The following is a 21141-nucleotide window of genomic DNA, read 5'->3' as shown; positions in this document are numbered from 1 at the left end:
ATACTTCACTGGCTTTTAAATATTATAAAACTTCAAGTCCCTGATGAGAAAACAAATGTCTCACAAAAATGATAGCATGATATATCTGCAAACAATTTCTGAATGAAGACAGTGTTTCCCTGTTGCCCATGTGAACATGACCCTTTGGACACTAAAAATAGTATGGGAATGAGTTTGGAACTGAGTTTGGAGAATAATTCGTTATGTGGGGTGTCGGTTTTTACAAATGATGTCGAACACTCAGGCGTAAATCATCTCTGGGACCAGATGTTCACTTCAGCATGACTCTGTGCTCTCCTCTGGCTATGTGAGATGAGAATTCATACCGATCATGGCTTCGATATCCACACATGTTACACTCAAAAGGGTCACGAAAGCCGTGGCAACCCATGTGAATAGTGAACATCACGTAATCCAGGAAGAGGACTCGACAGTGGTCACACCGATACACATCCATCACCTCCCCTTCTTTGTTGATCACTTTGATGGAGTCCCTTGGACAGATAGGTGGGGGCTTGAGGAGTTCATAAGAGCGGGGGATCTCCTTCAGAAGTGGCATCCCATTGCGGGCCCGAGGGGGGACCATGTGATTTTGCTGGTAGATGTGATTCTGGCGTTCTTCATGATTGCTATCAGTGTCCGTGGAGTCATGGCCACTATTGTTGGGGGAGAGGCCTCTTTCAGAAGGCAGGCTCTTCTCTGGCAAGTGGATATTCTTCTTTTCCAGGTCCTGGGGGTTACCATTTGGCATCTCTGCACGGGTGAGGGCTATGGGATACATGCTGCTGATAACTGGAACCATCTCTGATGTGGGAGCAGGTGGGGTCTGGACCAAGGGGCGCAGGGCTTCCGCACCAAGATAGCTGATGGCATTATTGATGGCTTGATCCATTATCCGGGTCTGTATTATCTCACTCTCTTTCTCGTACATATAGCTGGGATTATAGTTGACGTCAAAGCAATGGCGCTTCTCACCTAGAACAAGTGAAGAAAGAATTACAAGAGGAAGAACACAAATGCAGAGAGTTTGTAAAAGGATTTTCCAGAGTCCCTGAAAAGGGAGGAAACACATGCCTGTTTAACACCCAGCCAAGGCAGGATGGTTCCAATCGGTGCTGGGGACAGTTGTAAGGGACAGTAACTGACAGCACACGCTTGGACAGTCAAAATAAATTAAGCCAGCAGGCAAAAGGGTGAGTCAGAGATGTTATTAAGTTGAGGCTACAATGTAAGCTGTTTCCACTGCACACGTCAGAGGGGAGTGCTGGAGAAAACAGAGAAAAAGAAGGAAGAGGACACCCGGTCAGGTTCACAGGGAGCCAGGGAGCTACCACTGTGCAGGAGCATGGCCACTTCTGCACTTCAACTGCTCATGGACTCTCAACACTCAATGGATTCCTAAACTGTTATTTTGTTTGTTATTTTCTGCTCGTAATACTAGGGACCCTGGGGGACGGAAGTGCTGCAAGAAGTGAGGACCTCAGCAACTGGCCTCTGCAGCTCTTTAAATAGCTACAGAGGCAGAAAAAATAGCCCCCAAACCTCCAACTTACCACTCCCCAAACACATTGTCTCCAGACTGAGATTTAAGTAAAAGAACTTCAAATGTAGAAAGTTTTAGAAAAGCTTTCTTGAAAGATCATGGTCTTTGTCTTTTTCATAAAGTATATTATTCTTTTGCTTGAAAAAACTGTATCATTGATAAACATGTGATCATTAGGACCCACTCACGTTTAACTGAAAAATTTATTTGTGGTCACCCTCTCATACTGCTCATATCAAACTGCTGAGAAATTCTGAAAACAGAGTTTAGCCACCTTTTGGGCGTGTGGGTGTTGTGTGTTAGAAAACAGAGGCTCTCTGGCCACAGGGAAGCCAGGAGCAAGGGTCTGCAGTGATGGCAGATGTGCTCCATGATGAGTGGCTGGCAGAAGGAAGAAAAAGCAGGGAGGATGTGTCAAGTACTGAAAGTGAGGCTAAGGTATCGCTGATGTTTTTTCATTCTGTAGACAATAGATTCTGGAGAGATTTACTGAACCATATCCTCTCTTCCATAACATTCCAAAATGTTATGGTTCCAAAATCTGTCACTGACATGCACTAAAGGGTCTAATAAAGAAACAACACACACACACACACAAAAGGGATCAGAAGAACTAGTTCCTGTTCTTGAGGTGTCTCCAAACTAGTGGGAGAGAAATATTTAAAAAAAATAAAGATTTTATTTATTTATTCATGAGAGACACACAGAGAGAGGCAGAGACACAGGCAGAGGGAGAAGCAGGTTACTCACAGGGAGTCCGATGTGGGACTCGATCCCAGGATCATGCCCCAAGCCAAAGGCAGACGCTTAACCACTGAGCCACCCAGGCATCCCAAGAAGGGTCTTTTTTTTTTTAACTTTTTTTTTTTTATTTACTTATGATAGTCACAGATTGAGAGAGAGAGAGAGGCAGAGACACAGGCAGAGGGAGAAGCAGGCTCCATGCACTGGGAGCCCGACGTGGGATTCGATCCCGGGTCTCCAGGATCGCGCCCCGGGCCAAAGACAGGCGCCAAACCGCCGCGCCACCCAGGGATCCCCCAAGAAGGGTCTTGATGAACTGGTACAACTTAGATTTTTCCAAGAGGTAGATGAGACATCCTGATAAGAGGGAGGAGCAACCTGAAGGCAGAGAAGTGGGACTACTTCTACTACTACTACTACTACTACTACTACTACTACTGGACACAAACAGGAAGAGTAAGAGAGTCTGGGTGTAGCTATATCAGGAAGTATGAAATATAGCATTTCTCAAACTTCACTCATCCTTCACATTCTGCAACACTGACATCTCAGGGTAGTGTTGTGGTTGAGTGCATGAGTTCTTGGATCAGATGGACTGATGCTGGCTCATCAGTTACTGTTTGCATGACCTTGGGCAAGTTACTTGACATGTCTATGGCTCTGTATCCTCATGTGTAACAGGGATTATAATTGTATCTACCTCCCAGGGTCATTGGGAAGTGCTTGGAACAATGCCTGGTACATAGAAAGCACCCAGTAAATGTTAGGGCTTTTTGTTTTGTTGGAATCAGCTCGAATTTTCTTTTTTTCTCTCTCTCTTTTTATTTCTCTAAAATTAATTTGCTTTTTATTATTTTTAAAGATTTTATTTCTTTATTCATGAGAAACACACACACACACACACAGAGAGAGAGACAGAGACATAGGCAGAGGGAGAAGCATGCTCCATGCAGGTAGCCTGACATGGGACTCAATCCCGGGACTCCAGGATCACACCCTGTGCTGAAGGCGGCACTAAACCACTGAGCCACCCAGGCTGTCCTGAATTTGCTTTTTAGGTAAACTTTCTATCACTAATATAAACAGAAGGCTATACTCACGCACCACAAATAGAAGGTTAACTATGAAAAATAAAAACAAGGAAACAGAGCAATCAAGTTTTGATCAGATACTGTGACTACTTGGAAACAAAGATCCCCTCTCTTTGTCAAAAACAGAGATTACCAAATGTGAGATTTGTATGAAAGAAGACTAACATCAAATTAAATCTAAATCTTTTCCAAAAAAAAAAAAAACCAACCAAACAAAAAACTTTTCCCTTGGAATAATCAGCAAGAATGACAGAGAACTAAAAAATGAAATAATTTTCTTGCCCTATGGGTCTCCTGGCACTTTGCATCCCACATTTGGGGGAGTTATTGAAAAAACGTTAATACATAGAGGAACCAAAAGATAGACATTCTGAATGACCAACCACAGGATTTGGATTTGAACAAAGAGCAAACTGCTTCATGCCCTTGAACAAGGGCGGCTTGTGACAAAATGTTATTTTCAGAATATTAGTGGAACAGCAAAGTGTAAGACCAGAACAGCAAGGAATTGGAGCCTGAAAGACCAGCTAGAAGATCTAATTGAATAAGATGGATTTGTCTTGCATCCCTACTACCTTAAGGCCAACCTGATAGTTTCTAGACAAATACTGAGAGAAAAAATCGGCAAACACCCTGCCTTAGCAACTCAATAAAAAGCAACAGGAAATTAGACATGTGCCAAAGTCATCAGTGGTTCTTATTTTAAACTTCCAGATTGGATAAATCTTTGATCAAAGCTATTTGAAGGGGAAAAAAAAAAGCTATTTGAAAGAGTGAGACTGAGAACATGAAAGTCAGCTAAGGTCACAAATTCATTCCTCTGAAAATGACACAGAAATTATGAACTTTGGTTTCTTGTCCTTTTCAAGGTCATTGATGATTTTCCAGTGTGGCTGGCTCTAATCCACTCCTCAAATACCAGGGGGTCCCTGAGAATCTTTTTATCTTTTTACAGAGAGGTTCCAGAAGGTTTCTGGGGGTAGGACAGGCACATCACAAATTCTGTTTTTATCTTTTCTCCCAAGAGTTTGCTTTACTGAACTAGGCCTACAGTTTCACTGTCTCTACCACCTGCAGCACATGTCAGAAGAGAGCTGAGTGCTAAAGTTGTAAGAGGCAAAACAGTAAGAGGAAAATACACCCCTGGATGAGTGGAAATATGTGACTGAGTTCTGTGGTTAAGGCAGACCATTGTTCATTGTGAAGACAGGAGAGCCTCAGATCTTCACGTGCACGCAACCTGCAATCATCAGATCCCCTCATCTCCGAGTTACGGTAACTTGAGTAGTACAGATGATTATCAGTCACCTGTAGACACGATGACTCAATGTGTATGAAACCCAGAAGGGGTTAGCTACAGTAATTGAAAAGCCAACAGCTCACGTTTCTTTAGTAACATACTCATAAAAAAGGTTAGTCAAACCACAAGCGTATAACTTCTCCCAAACCTGCACGGAGCCTCTAGTCCAGCTTGTAGTCAAAATCGTACCACACCTTTGAATGATTAATGATAGCAGCTTCAGGCTGAATTAGAGGTTTCCTTCTGATGAAAGTACAACTGGCAAAAGCAAGTCCTGAGTTTAGGAACCAGGGCCATTCCTTACCTGTGCTTCTTTTTTAAAGGTGTCAATCCCTAGACTTTGGAAATTCTAAACCGAGCAGCCGCCTGACTTGAATTGCTGCAATGTGGTGAGGGTATATATGGGTGTTGTCTTTTTTTTTTCTCTTAAGATTTTATTTATTTATTCATGAGAGACACACAGAGAGAGGCAGAGACATAGGCAGAGGGAGAAGCAGGCTCCCCATAGGGAACTCGATCCCAGGACCCCGGGGTCACAACCCGAGCCAAAGGCAGACTCTCAACCACTGAGCCACCCAGGTGTCCCTGGTTGTTGTCTTCTAAGTGCCAACTTGAAAGTACAGAATTACCACTTAGAGCTAAAAGGGACCTTAACTGAACACGTGGATTCAGACCTCTGCTTCTGGGGTCTAGTGACAAGATCCACCACTCTAATGTTTGCCTCTGGTTTTTATACTTCACACTACCTAGCACTGTGCCTTATATATAATACTCATAAAAATAGCTCCTATTTATTGAGCCTGTATTATGTACTCAGTGCTGTCCTAGCTACTTTTTGCATATTCTCTCATTTGCCTAAGATGAATTAGCAGCTCTTACTCAGATGAATAACCTAACCTACAAACAGGTTAACTTGTCAAGGCTGCTTAAGTTGGTAAATGGAGAACTAAGTTGTAATCTAAGGGCCCATGTATATCTGCCTGTGTCTGAGCTTTTTTTTTTTTAAGATTTATTTATTTATTTATTTATTTATTTATTTATTTATTTATTTATTTATTTTGAAATAGGGAGGGAAAGGTGTAGAGAGAGAAGGAGAGAAAGGGTCTTAAGCAGACTCCACACTGGGTGGGGCTCGATCCCACATGGGGCTTGATTCCGCAACTCTGAGATCATGACCTGAGCTGAAATCAAGAGTCAGATGCTTAACTGACTGGGCCACCCAGGCACCCTTGTGTTTGAGCATAAATTATTGTTTCCTGACTGCTACCTTGCCCATGGCTGCACAATCCCACCAGTGGCAGTGACTTCAGATTCTCTGCTGGGATGGTCCCCATAAGCAGTGGACAAGCAACTATGCTTTGTTCCATATGGACCAGCACTGTGCATTCAAGAAGTATTTATGATGCACAGAGTTGTGATGTCTGTAAGTGCTTAACAGAATGCCTGGCATATGTAAGCACTCAATAAGTGGTAGATTTTTTTTTTTAATTTACTTGAGAGAGAGGGAGAGTACAGAGTGAGAGTGAGAGTGAGAAGCAGATTCCCTCCTGAGCAGAGAGCCTCATGTGGGGCTTGATCCCACAACCCCAAGATTGTGACCTGAGCCAAAGGCAGATGCTTAACCAACTGAGCCACCCAAGTGCCCCTATATCTTTTATTATTATTATTATTAGCCTCAAATCATGTTAGGTACTTTGAGGAGTACAAATATAATTGCAGTCCAGGAGATGCAGCATTTATACAATTTCATTGCAAATTAGTACCCCGAATGCTATGTGGTAGAACAAAGTATAGAGTAGTCAAGGAAGTGAAGAGAGAAAAATATGGACAGCTTCTCAATATGCCATGTAATGCGGGACAAATATTAACTTTGTTTTTTGAAGTCTGCTTATAAGTGATGGTGGTGAAGACAGTTCTATATATTACAAAAAACTGTGACAGTGATGGTGGTGAAGACAGTTCTACATATCACAAAAAACTTAAACTTTTTTTTTTAAGATTTTATTTATTTATTCATGAGAGACACAGAGAGAGAGACAGAGACAGAGACATAGGCAGAGGGAGAAGCAGGCTCCTTGCAGGGAGCCTGATGTGGGACTATATCCTGGAACCCAGGGATCACGCCCTGAGCCGAAGGCATACGCTCAACCACTGAACCACTCAGGAATCCCAAAACTGTTAAACTTGCCTGAGTACAGGGGAAGAACAGAGCAGAGAGAGAATTCAGGAGACTATGGGAATGTAGACCACATACACTTTTTAAAAAAAGATTTATTTATTGGGGTGCCTGCTGGCTCAGTCAGTTAGGCATCTTTTGGGTCAGGTCATGATTTCAGGATCCTGGGATAGAGCCCCATGTTGGGCTTCCTGCTCAGCAGGGGGTCTGCTTCTTCCTCTCCCTCTGCCCCTCCCCCTACTCTTGCTCTCTCCCTCTCTTTCTCAAATAAATAAAATCTCTTTAAAAATTTTAAAAATGTATTTATTTATTTGAGAGAGAGAGAGCACGGAGTTGCAGAGGGAGAAGGAGAGAGAGTCCCAAGCAGACTCCTTGCTGAACATGGAGCCCTACTCAGGGCTCCATCTTACAACCTGAGATCAGGTCCCAAGCTGCAACCAACAGGTGGATGCCTAATAGACTGTGCCACCCAGGCACCCTAACCATGTGTACTTTCTAATTTTTTTTAAATTTTTATTTATTTATGATAGTCACACAGAGAGAGAGAGAGAGGCAGAGACATAGGTAGAGGGAGAAGCAGGCTCCATGCACCGGGAGCCCGACGTGGGACTCGATCCTGGGTCTCCAGGATCGCGCCCTGGGCCAAAGGCAGGCGCCAAACTGCTGCACCACCCAGGGATCCCCCATGTGTACTTTCAAAGGCAGATGTGAGGGAGGGCATTCCAGGCAGACAGCATGGACAGAACGATTACATACAAGAGGGAAAGTATTACATAGAAGTGTGAGTAGTTCACTGTGGCTGAATTAAAAGATCAGTTGGCTGAAATGATAAAATTAGAAAAGGTAACTTGGAGACAGATTGTACAAGGCTCAGAACACCTGGGTGGTTCAGATTTTATTCCAATGGGAAGCCATTGAAAGGGTTTTTTGAAGGGGGGATGATTTGAACTTTAGAAAGATAACACATTTCCACTATTATAGGCATCATGAGGGGTGATGAGCAATGTTCAGGTTTTATGTTTCTGCAAGTCACTGAAATGTACTTGCCCTACCTTCCTACCATATCCCATGTGTATTATTGCTTACTCTTACTGCAAGCACATGTTCGATAAAAGGAGGGAGGGGGCAAGTAAGGAGGTTAAATGAAATATCTGTGAGGTAATGGCTCTGATCTCAAGCTCAATGAGACTAAAGTGACTAACATTTCTTCCAGGAGGAGGAAAGTAGAAGGGAGCCATAGAACAGGCAGGAAGGGGAGCAAACACAGAGAGAGCCATGGGGTTGGGGGTGGAGGAGAGGAAAATTGAGTTGGAGACCATGTTTTGTTGCTGCAGAAGCCTTGTCCTTTGTGAGAGGTGCTATTTGGATGTCATCGGTCCTGACGGAGTCACCAGGGGAAGACTTTTTTTAAAGATTTTATTTACTTATTCATGAGAGACAGAGAGAGAGACAGAGACAGAGAGAGAGAGAGAGAGAGGCACAGAGACATAGGCAGAGGGAGAAGTAGACTCCCTATGGGGAGCCCGATGCGGGACTTGATCCCAAGACTCCAGGATCACACCCTGAACTGAAGGCAGGTGCTCAACCACTGAGCCACCCAGGTGCCCCAGGGGAAGACTTATTCTCTCAAGAAAACACACTCCTGAGGGAGAATAACTTCCCTTCTTCAGGGGCTTTTTCTTCCACCAGCTTACATTGACTACACTCCTCCCTATCCAAAGACCTGGTGCAGCACACATGACCCCACTGCTCAGGGGGACCTCCAGGAAAGGAGGCTTTGGCTCCACTATTGGACCTTGGATGGCAGTGTGTTACAAGGTCCCAGTCCTGACTCTGCTCTCTCACCCACTAGCTGTATCTCTTCATCTCTCCATCCTCCCTTCTTCCTTGGGACAAGAACTTTGCTGGGTATTCCTGATATCTCTTCAAGTTCTAATATGCTAGGATTCTGTAATACTTATAGGATTATAGACTTCAGCCCTTTGAGAAGGAGTGGGAGAAGATACGTTTTGCTGTTAGAAATGGGTATTCAAACTGCTTCCTGTAGCTCTGTTAACCAAAGCAGACAATTTCTCATTAGTTACTTCACAGGGAGAATCGATGGTGTTTGTTGAAGTGTCAAAACCTCACTAAACATGTTTACCACGGGTGAGTGAGATCTTTTTTCATGTTCTTTTCAACATAAAAACTTCCTTTAATAAAATAATACATAAAATTAAAAATAATAAGGAGATGCTATGGTAACCACTTTGGTTGGAATAACACATCTGTTTTTGGAGAAAGAATGAAAATCAGAAAAAGAAATATGCAGAAATGTAGTCATTTTCCTCCTCCCTCCAGGAGAGAAATCTGGCCTCTATTTTGAGCCAAGTATTTGAAGATGGCCTAGTTAGAAGTTTAGTCAAACAAGTTTATAACAGAAGAATAAGATGCAGAAAAGGACAACTCTTAAAAGGCTAGGTGCTAAAAGTAAGCCGTTGTGTCCTTCAAAAAGAGCAACAAAGAACTATTTTGATGATGTAAAGATGCCGACATTTAATGAATGCGTGCCAATTTATGTCCTAAATACAGAGAACAAAACAAAATTTCTTGGAGAATTAGGAAAAATGGCTTTATTTTTCTTCTATGTGGGCAAGTTAATTTTATTCTTACTTTTCAACAAAGGCATGTTTCTGTGTTTCTAAATGCACTTAGAGGGCACCTGGGTGACTCAGCCAGTTAAGCTTCTGCCTTTGCCTCAGGTCATAATCTCAGGGTCCTGGGATCCGGCCCTACATAGGGCTTCCTGCTCAAAGGGAGAAGGCCTCTCCCTCTCCATCTATCTGCCTCTCGCCCAGCTCATGCTCTCTCTTGCATTCTCTCTCTCAAATAAATAACTAAATAAAATCTTAAAAAAAATAAGTGCAGTTAGACTTAACCCAATCTTGTCCATTTTCCTCAATTCATCTCTAATTTGTGAAAAAAGCTACCTACTGGTAATTCTCTTTAGCCTTCTAAAGTAACAGGTTGACCTGATGGTATAATTTCACCTTTACCCTCATAGTTCAAGAGGTCAGGGAAGCCAAGGTTGGTCTGAGTGCTGTGCAACTGTCAGCAAGGATTAAAGAGAGTGACTCATTCTTCCTTCACACTTTACCCTTTGCCATTTCCCTGGCAGCTGAATCTTTTCAGAAAAAGGTGCCTTGGAGAGGAAATATAGGAGACAGACAAGAAGAGGAGGGAAAACATTAGCCCCGTATGTTTTGCAGCACTTTATCCCATACACTGCAGTGTCAAAATGTTCCTTTTCTCTCCCCAGTATTGCTGTTTTCTATCAAAAAAGTTGACTCCATTAAATGACTCAAGGGGTTTCCTTTATTTAAAAACAATCTCTAAAAGGAAGGTTCGGGATATAAGCTAATGCTAGAAGTTTCAAACAGGGCTCAGGAACAAGATCATGGGCATGGCAGGGAGCGCTGTCCCCATTTCCCGACCAATGAACAGGGGAAAGAACAAATGAACGAGGAGTAACGCCCTCAGTAAAACAGATGAATGTTAGGCTAATGTAGCTGTTTTATAGATTTTCATTTAACCACACCTTCCTAAAACAAAAACAACTAAAATATATGACATGGTTCATAACATAAACACCTTGTCTGTATAGTCTTGAGAAAACCGTTATCTGAATCTACACATATGGGCTTAAAAACACAAAGTGGTATTCATAATTGCAGCCTCTGCTAATTCATCTTGCAGACTTGTAGAATGATAGAGCTGGGAGGGACCTTCCCGATCACCTCATCACCTATTCAGTCTCCTCATTTCACAGATGAGTAAACAGAGGCCCAGAAAGGTTATGTGATTTGTCTAAACACACACGGTTAAGAAATGACTGAGCTAGAATCGGAACCTGGGTCATTTGGCTTCAAATCCAGTGTTCTTCCTACTGCGCTATACCACAATTTACCAAACAAAATTTCCCCCAGTTATTCAGAGCCCTGAAGCCTCGAAGTTGCTACCTCAGCTCAAATCAAGAGCTAACTCTACTGGGTTTCCTGATTCCAGCATAGAATGAACATGATGGTTCAGAGGATGAGAGAAATCAGCACCTACAAGCATCTCTCCTCAGTCTGGAAATGGAGTAAAAATCCCCTGGTTACAAGGGTAGCAAATGGAACAGATCCCCAATGCACCAAGCAGAATGGCAAGGACTTGGACATAGGAAACATGTTTTCTGAACCCACAAAAATACCAAAGCAAGTTTTATTATATTAAGGAGGATTTTAGCTCAACTGTAGGTGTAGGGCAGCTACAAGGACCAAGCACCTTCTCTCATATGTAAGTTCTCTTAGACCAAAACGCCTTGACCATAATTGGATTGAAATTGAGTCATTTTACATTTTTTCTTTGCCTATTTCTCCCCATGTCCCTCTCCACACCAAGTACAGCCATTTCTAGAGTCAAAACTTTCCCCAAATTAAATTACAAAGTAAATTACACTCATAGAATAACAACCTCTACTTTCCTTTGTTCTGACTCCAGTCAGAACTTCTTCACAGCAGTCAAGCTCAAAAGATAATATGAGCAATGTCTTAAAATCATGTCTTGGAATCACATTTGATCCACTGTTCCTAAACTCCACATGGAGGCCACTACATGCTCCCTGACATTTCTCACAAAGGAAAATGGTAACAGGGGTGGGGGGGTAGGAGGGGTCTATCTCTCTAAACTGAAATGCACCAACTTTATTTAGTCTGACACAATTCTTGAAGTGATTAAAAGGATATGAAAACTTTTCAGCTAATCAAAATAAAAAAAATAAGGCATAAGCCCTTAAATAAACATAAATGCCAAGCTAGGTAATTTTGAAATATATGAGTTCTTTCAATATGTCTCTATAATTCACATAAAATACCTGCCTGTACAAAAATGATCTAGACCAGAATAAAATTTAACCAGGTTTAAAAACCAGGCAGGTACTTAATATCTGTACTGAAAAGAACCAAGCACAAAAGGACTGTAGTAAGACATCAATAGCAAGTATCTCTGGAAAAACAGATTGGCAGTTTTTAAAAAATTCTGCTGGTGTTAAGGGAGGTCTATTTTCGTGTGATAACTATTTTTGTTCAGTATCACCAAATTTCAATTTATAGCAAAACTGATGCATTCAATTCAACTGCCCCCTTCACAAATATAAATCTATTTTAAATACGATGGTCACATTTATGTAAACATCTGGAAGAGCTGGGCAAAACATCTCTGCCATTCAGCAATCCTAACACTTAACATAATTCTTTCTTAGCCATCTCATTCTGTTGCATTGTTTGACAATGTGAAAACCGATGGCATAAAAATTAACTCCCTTAAGACAAATGATTGAATCTAGCTTTGTTATTTAAATATCTAATTTTTCAACTTTCTCTAAAAGCCTATCCTCAATTAAATTCAAGAAAGTATGGCAATAAGTTTTAGAACATGAAAAAAGTTGGGGCATGATTACGGAACCAACTTGTAAAATATAATTACAAAAGGTTACAAAAATGCTATCTCAAACATCTTACTGGTGTCAATTGCATAAACTCTCTCATGCAACATATGTCATTCAGAATAAAGAGGAAGGAACAGCATTTTTAACACCAACTCCATTTAGGAAATTGGATATCAAATACTCCCATCTTCAGGAGTTAAGATTGTTCAGTTAAAAGATTTTATTCTATTTGCTCTAGCTATCAAAATGAAGCACAAAGAATAAAAGTGTACAATGGAAAACGAATTACCTAATTTTAACAGAGATTTAAGGGCCTGTGTAATATATAAACATCCTATGTTATCTCATTTAAACTATCTGCTAACAACAGCAGGAAAAAGGGTCGTATTCTTACCAATGAATTTCTGAGGCATTGAGCTTTTTCGTTTTGCCACATTGCTTGCTAATCTGTCCAGAACGAGAGCTCTTTCACTTCCCATCTCTGCTTTGATGTGTCTTGCCTCCGCACTTGCTGGTTTGGAAAAATGTAAAAAGAAGAGGGAAAAGAAATGGTGATAAATGAGGGAGGAAAGGAAATAAACTGGAAGGAAAAGTGTCAGAGGTCTGATGTACACTCTGTCGTTACCTGTTATTACTGCTCAGATTCTTGCCTGGGGTACCTGCTGTGGTCAGTGAAGCCAGCACCAGGGCACGTTCAAATCTTGCAGTCTTATGCTGAGATGGGAAAGCCAGACCCATCCCCAACTAGTATCTTCATTAGCAAGAGGAAGTATTAAATAAACAGCCTGGACGTGGTTGGTTGCAAAAAGATAGATAGATGGAGATCTTCTAACCCCCGATCAGCCTTCTTTCTGATTCTGAGTAACTGCGTGTGACACCTGCAGACTGATATAATTCTTCTTAACAACTTAAAAAAAAAAAAAAAGTATGGTGCCCCAGATTTACTGCTCTGTTTATGTTAATAGCACTTTTGAAAATAGATACACTTACCCAGACAGCAAGAAATCTACTCAGTGATTTGTGTATTGAAATTCTGAGTGGTTTTTTTCTTTTCTTTTCTTTTCTTCCAGCATGCTCCTTTCAGTTCCTATCTCTTAAATTCTATTTCTCTGGGCTCTGTATTATCTGTTTCATATGTTCCTCACATTTCAAACTTGTCTCAGTTAAAATTTCCCTGAGCAACACTTCTGTCTTGAAATTAAAGAGCAATTTGTATAATACATCTTTATATTTCTAATGAACAATGTGAATAAAAACTGCCTAAGAATATGGATTAGTTGTTAATCCACAAATAGACCTTTAAGTGGTGTAGGCCTGTAGTTCTCAGACCTGCCTGTACATTAGAATTAGCTGAAGTGAATGTAGGAAACACTTATGCCCAGGTTCTCCTTCAGATCCTGAAACCAGGATCTCTGGTACAGGTGCCCAGGCCACAGTATTTTTAAAGCTCTCCAGATGATTTTTTTTTAAGATTTTATTTATTCATGAGAGAGAGAGAGAGAGAGAGAGAGAGAGAGAGAGAGAGAGGCAGAGACACAGGCAGAGGGAGAAGCAGGCCCCATGCAGGGAGCCTGATGTGGGACTCGATCCCGGGACTCCAGGATCACCCCCTAGGCTGAAGGCAGGCACCAAACTGCTGAGCCACCCAGGGATCCCCTCTCCAGATGATTTTATTTATTTATTTATTATTTTTTTTTTTAGTCTTTTTTTTTTTTTTATGATAGTCACACACACACACACACAGAGAGGCAGAGACACAGGCAGAGGGAGAAGCAGGCTCCATGCACCGGGAGCCCGACATGGGATTCAATCCCGGGTCTCCAGGATCGCGCCCTGGGCCAAAGGCACTAAAGGCACAAAAGCGCTAAACCACTGCGCCACCCAGGGATCCCATCCAGATGATTTTAAAATGCAGCCAGAATTAAAAACCACTAGAATATATACTTAGGACTAATGTCTAGTCAACTAAACAGTACACTGGAATAAATAAAGTATAATTTACCCTGATACAGTAGGCCGTCGTCAATTAGAGTCCAAGCCTAAAGATCAAAGAGATACCAACTGCTCTAAATGTAAGACTTTAAGCTTGAACACATGATGCTGACCCAAGCTACAGATTAGCAAACTGTTCTGCAAAGGGCCAGATAGTAAATATTTAAAACTTTGTAGGACACATAGAGTCTCTGTCCCATATTCTTTGGTTTCTTCATCCAACCACCACCCTTTAAAAATGTAAAAACACCTGTGTACATACACAGTCTGCTGGCTATGTTTGGCCCAAGGGTCACAGTTTGCTCACTCCTGTCCCACACATTCATATTGTGTTACTACAAACATTGCTCTCTGTTTTATCACAAACATTTCAGGAGGTCCAAACTAAAATGATATATCCATATATTTCTAAGGAAGAAGAAACAAATTAGCTTAAGAGATTGAGTAAAAAGCAAGGGATGGCTGTAGAACAGATTTTTTTTCCCCAAAAATATATGCATAGATTTAGGGATGGTCAGTGCTCATTCTGTAAAGGAGTTTGCTGTATGAAGAGATTCTAATATACAGAAAGGATGCCACAAATTCCATAGTCCTCTCAGACATTCAGTACCACAAATTGAAATACCCAGAGAGAAGAAAACTGGCCACTTCTGCAGGGAAATAAGAGAAAAACCTCCAGGACAAGACTGTCAAGTATGGTCAGGGCAAGAAAACCAAAGCCAAATTAGAAAAAGAGAATTCAAAATGTTAAATATGTTTCATTTTATTATTAGCATGTTTTTGTCTGTGTTTCCAGTTATTACACAATAAATTATAAAGCTCAAGGCTTTTAAAATTCAGGAATAAAATAAAATCTAGCTCCAAAAAGGATTAAGAGGACGATGACTGTATTTACTAGACTTTGGGAGTTTCTTGTCAAACATAATTATATGCTCCAAAGAAATAAGTCCCAGCCTTAAGTTTCAGTTATTTTTTTTTAATTTTTTTATTTATTTATGATAGTCACAGAGAGAGAGAGAGAGAGAGAGAGAGAGGCAGAGACATAGGCAGAGGGAGAAGCAGGCTCCATGTACCGGGAGCCCGACGTGGGATTCGATCCCGGGTCTCCAGGATCGCGCCCTGGGCCAAAGGCAGGCGCCAAACCGCTGCGCCACCCAGGGATCCCCCAGTTTCAGTTATTAATAATACTATTTGTGTAAATGAAAACAATAAGGGTCAGAATAAGGGGCCTGGGCAGCTTTGGGGCTGGTGGTAAAGCACTATCACTGGCTGACCAGCTGTTGTAAATAATGGGCATGTTAGCGACAGGACACTTTGCTATTGAGTGAAGTGGGTCAAATTCTGTCCAGCACAGGGATAGGTTTAAGTGACCAAACAGGAAACTATTATATATATTATTTCCTTTCACACAAACCACCACCAGATGTGGCACTACCCGGAGCCCCAAGAGCAGAGAGATGAAAGACAAAGCTCTGGGATTTGAAATCAGTTCCTGAGGCTGTTACAAGGAGGCTTTTTCTTAGAAGCATCTGAGGGGGAGTTAAGCGGTACTTTCATTGGGGACAGTCATTCTGGTTTGAGCAACTTTGAGAGGATTAAATCCAGGTAAACAGCTGCTCCCCCCATCCCCCAGCCTCCTCCCCACCCCCAACATTGTATTATTATCAGAAAGATTTACAGCAAAACGAGAATGCAAAACAGTCCAGGGGGAATTTTTTTTAAAATTTATTTATTTATGATAGTCACAGAGAGAGAGAGAGAGGCAGAGACACAGGCAGAGGGAGAAGCAGGCTCCATGCACCGGGAGCCCGACGTGGGATTTGATCCCGGGTCTCCAGGATCGTGCCCTGGGCCAAAGGCAGGTGCCAAACCGCTGCGCCACCCAGGGATCCCTCCAGGGGGAATTTTTAACTCCAGCCCCATTTTACCACTATTCATTCATATTGGCCTCTTCAGTCACTCCTCTAGTGGGCCAATCATCCCCCAGAGATCTATCCCTTCAGCCCCAGGACTCACCCCAGGCATTATGTCACCAGCCTACTCTCCTGTTCAGCTCTCCACAGTTACTGTCTACATTTTACCAACTCACTATCAGTTACCACTAGCAGCTTTCTGAGGATACGTACTCAATATCCTCTATATTTGGGAGGATGCTAGAGCGGGGATACATGACCTAAATAATGTAATGAGGGCATGTCACTAAATGGCAACCTTCCGAGATAGTATCACCTTTTATCCCTGGTTACTCACCAAGCCGGTCTTGACAGTCATTTCTAGATAAATCTTACTCTGTAAAACAGTGGCTAAATGCCTGACATTTAAAAAAGATAACATTCTGAAGTGTTTGGCTGGACAGATAATTGGGGGCATGGGTGGAAACTTTCACATCTCCACAACTCTGGTTAGAGCCAACAAAATCCTCTGAAGGTTTCCCCCCACTCTCACTCCCCATCCCTGGCTTGTTCACTCAAAATATCAACTCCAAGATCCCAACCATCAATGGACATGTAAACACACTCTAGAGATTAAGCTCATCTTTACTGAGTTAACCAATTTCTAATGGGCAAGTTAGGCAAAAGCTCCAACTTCAATAGAATGTGCTGTATGTACTCCTTTTTCCCCCAAACTGTTGGTCTTTTGCCTTGTAGTTGTTGGACAGTTTGCTGCATAATACCGCTACATGGGCACCCTTTAAAACACAAAGAAATGCTCTGGGGTTAGAGGATCTCTTCAGGATTACAGGTTCAGGTACTCTAAAAAGCTAACAAAGAGGACCACTGCTTTTTGGTCCTCTGCTTCAACTTGAAGACCCAACTGTCTGTTTATATAGTCTAGACTTGTTATCTTGCCACATCATGTCTCAAAATGTAAGTGGAGGGAAACCAGTTTGGCAAGATAGTAAGGGGACAAGATAATGGGCTTAAATGATGAAATAGGAAATCCGTTCCTGGGTGGTGTTTGGCAGTTTAATGTTGCAAGGGGTGGGTGTGGGGGAATATGGGATAGTGGCAAAGAGCAATTTATACACTTGGTTCCTGAGTGAGCACAGGAGGGCTGTAATTCTGGATCAATTCCCCTTCATGTCACTTGCCTGCTACATAGTGGGTGTACCAATTTTCATTAGCAAAATTATTTTAAAGAAATGTTGAAGATATAAATAATAAAACTAATATGAAGTCATAATTACAGAACAAGTTTCAACCTTTAATCTCCATACAAGTCTTAATTGTCTGGTTTTCAGTTAACTATTTCCATGATGCAATTTCTTTCTCAAAGTAACTGCAGATTTAACTATGTAATTGGTTGTGTTTTTGTTTGTTCAGAATCTTTCATGAAGTGTTAAATGGAGCTCAACTAAGAGGCATTGCTTCCTGTCTCTTCTCTGGTGTGGTCAGTGGTAGCTAATGGACAGTGGAACATAGAGGTGTTATTGTGTAACAAGAATTGTCTAACAAAAGATTGCTATCAAAGACTGAGGCAGCTTCTAACAAAAAAGTTACATAAAATTGTTGCCTTTTGGAGCAAGTAGAATAAATACTACCTGTAAGATAGTATCACTTTTTAAGAAGAAAAATCAGTTGGAAAGATCAACTTTTAAAACACTTTAAACTTTTTTGTTGGTCTGCTACTTGGCAAAAATGTAAGTTCATTCAAAAATTCTCATGCTTGTATTGGCTCAGCTGAAACAATGAGTATGAAGGTAAAAAGTTGAGACTTGAAGATTCATAAATAAATATAATTATCCAATTACTTTAAAAATCTTGTTATTGCTAGAACTTGTCATACAAAAATACGTCCCACTCCAAGTACTCATAATTTGTATGAAATGAGGCTAAATGAATCTCCATGCCAGGTATTAGTCCCTTTCTGGAATAAAGATCAAGCTAATGAGAAAACGAAATCCGTGTTCTTCTCTATTTCTTCTTCTTCTTCGTTTTTTTTTTTTTAAGATTTTATTTATTTATTCATGAGAGATAGAGAGAGAGAGAGAGGGAGAGAGAGAGAGAGAGGCAGAGACACAGGCAGAGGGAGAAGCAGGCTCCATGCAGGGAGCCTGACATGGGACTCAATCTTGGGACTCCAGGATCACGCCCTGGGCCAAAGGCAGGAGCTAAACCACTGAGCCACCCAGGGATCCCCCTTTATTCTTCTTTTCATATACACACCATTAAGACAGCAGAATTGGAGTATCTTGATGACATCATTTATGAGGAGGTCTGGTATAGAAACTTGGACTGAGGGATCCCTGGGTGGCGCAGCGGTTTGGCGCCTGCCTTTGGCCCAGGGCGCGATCTCTCTCTCTCTCTGTGACTATCATAAAATTAAAAAAAAAAAAAAAAGAAACTTGGACTGAAACAACAATATCACATGTGTCTCTCTTAGACCTTGGTAATATATTAGCAGATCAAGTGCCCATTGCCTTGTTGGCTATTAGTTCTCCAGGGGTAGGGGCTAAACTCTCTCATTTTTACAAACAGCTCTGGCACATAGAGAATCCAACAAATGCTATCTGACTAAAAGAATAGTGACTAGTAAGGCTATATGTAAGTCCTGTTACCCAATATGGCATTCTTTTGTAGACTGGTGTCTAGTCTAAGCCTTTTTTTCTGTCCTGCTTCCATGAAGATCCGCTTACTCAAAGCTTGGGTCATATGTTAGGCTGCACTTCAATTTATAATAAGCACTTGATGAATAAAGGGCCACATCCATAGTAGCAATGGCGTACCATCACTTTAAAAGCTAGGGATGGGGGATCCCTGGGTGGCGCAGCGGTTTGGCACCTGCCTTTGGCCCAGGGCGTGATCCTGGAGACCCGGGATCGAGTCCCACGTCGGGTTCCTGGTGCATGGAGCCTGCTTCTCCCTCTGCCTATGTCTCTGCCTCTCTCTCTGTGACTATCATAAATAAATAAAAATTAAAAAAAAAATAAAAGCTAGGGATGAAGGGGATCCCTGGGTGGCGCAGTGGTTTGGCGCCTGCCTTTGGCCCAGGGCGCGATCCTGGAGACCTGGGATCGAATCCCACATCGGGCTCCCGGTGCATGGAGCCTGCTTATCCCTCTACCTGTGTCTCTGCCTCTCTCTCTCTCTCTCTCTCTCTCTCTGTGACTATCATAAATAAAAGAAAAAAAAAGCTAGGGATGAAGGAATAAGATGTACCACTGGTGATACTATGTTGGTCAGGTTCAGAATGGAACATGATATCTAGACTGGGACTCCCAATTTTAAGAAAGAAAACAAATGAAAACCATATAGGGAGCAGCGACAAAAATTAAAGGATTGGCTTGTGTGGATTTTTTTTTATGATAGTCACACAAAGAGAGAGAGAGAGAGAGAGAGAGAGAGAGAGGCAGAGACACAGGCAGAGGGAGAAGCAGGCTCCATGCACCGGGAGCCCAAAGTGGGATTTGATCCCGAGTCTCCAGGATCGCACCCTGGGCCAAAGGCAGGCGCCAAACCGCTGCGCCACCCAGGGATTCCTGGTTTGTGTGGATTAAATATTTACTTTTTGGGGGCACCTGGCTGGCTCACTTGTAAGAACCCGTGGCTTTTGGTCTCAGGTTGTCAGTTAGAGACCCATATTGGCTGTAGAGATTACTAAAAAAGAAATAACAAACTAAAACCCACATTCTTTACATTTTACATTTCAGGAAAAATCATGGAAGCTATTTGAAATACAAAAGTAATATATTGACTGATATGCAGTTTTTATTACACTTGATTAAACTGTGACTTTATACATTTTATAACATGAAACCACCATTACAAAATATTTTTTGTAAATGTTTTAAACAAAAAAATAAAAACTTGCTGACTTAGTTAACCCTTTATTTTTTTGCTGAGACTTCAAGTATGTTGTTGAATGCATCCATCAAACCACCCTATGAAATGCAAATTAACTCAGTCTCTGTATTTCAGCATTTCCTGAATCACCTGAAACCACTGAAGATAGCTAAAATATTTCTTTGAAAAAAAAATAAAATAAAATATTTCTTTGATATTTTCCTAATTTGAAATTCCTTAAAAAGGTTATGCAGATGGGAAATAAGGTGGTAACTTTACTTTAAAATCAATAATTTTGAATTTACTACTCACAGAGGATAGTGTACTGATTTTTCCCCTACTTCCAAGAGAATCAAGACATACATATATGCATATGTGTGTGTCTATTAGTATGTGTGCTACTATACTTCTTTGGCTGACCAGATAATATATAACCTTAAAAAAATAGCTGATCAAGCCATATTTTCTCAAAGTGGAAAAAACCCAAATGTCTATTAACTGATGAACAGATTTGTTTTAAAACTAGCAAATCCATATAATGGAATATTATTTGGCCATAAAAAGGAATGAAGTCCTGATACATGTATAACAAGGATGAACCCTGAAAACATTACACTAAGTGAAAGAAGTCAGACATAAAAGGCCACATATTGCATGATTCTATTTATGTGAAATGTTTAGAATAGGTGAATCCATAGAAACAGAGAATAGATCCGTGGCTGCCAGGGGCTGAAGAGAAGAGGAACAGGGGATGACTGCTAATGGGCACAAGGTTTCTTTTTATGGTGATGAAAATCCAATGGAATTAGTGGTGATGGTTGTATAACTTTATGAATGTATTAAAAACTATTGAACTGTATACTTTAAAAGGTAAATTTTATGGTAAGTGAATTATATTGCAATGAATTTTTGAAAAAAAAAAGAAATATAGCTAATCATGAAAACAACAAAAATTCTAGTGATTTTTAAGTAAGTCACTGAATTTTTTATGAGTTTCAATTTCCTCACCTCTAAAATGAGGTGGTAGGATTAGATGCTCTCTTTA

The 21141-nt window shown here is 41.2% G+C and overlaps 1 protein-coding gene across 1 annotated transcript in view; it reads right to left on the bottom strand.

Moving 5' to 3' along the window:
* Window positions 1-271: 271 nt before the first annotated feature.
* The window catches only part of IKZF3 (IKAROS family zinc finger 3), a 90718-nt gene continuing 69848 nt past the window's right edge, over window positions 272-21141 (bottom strand). Inside the window, exons 9-10 of the mRNA XM_055327762.1 lie at window positions 12716-12832; window positions 272-975 (exon numbers count right to left, since the gene is read on the bottom strand). Coding sequence (XP_055183737.1) covers window positions 272-975; window positions 12716-12832 — 821 coding nt within the window. The remainder of the gene's footprint in view (window positions 976-12715; window positions 12833-21141) is intronic.

This window comes from Nyctereutes procyonoides, unplaced genomic scaffold (assembly GCF_905146905.1).
Source record: "Nyctereutes procyonoides isolate TBG_1078 unplaced genomic scaffold, NYPRO_anot_genome, whole genome shotgun sequence".
Taxonomy (NCBI): Eukaryota; Metazoa; Chordata; class Mammalia; order Carnivora; family Canidae; genus Nyctereutes; species Nyctereutes procyonoides.
The sequence above is the reverse complement of the archived record's forward strand: the minus strand, read 5'-3'. Positions and strand labels throughout refer to the sequence as shown.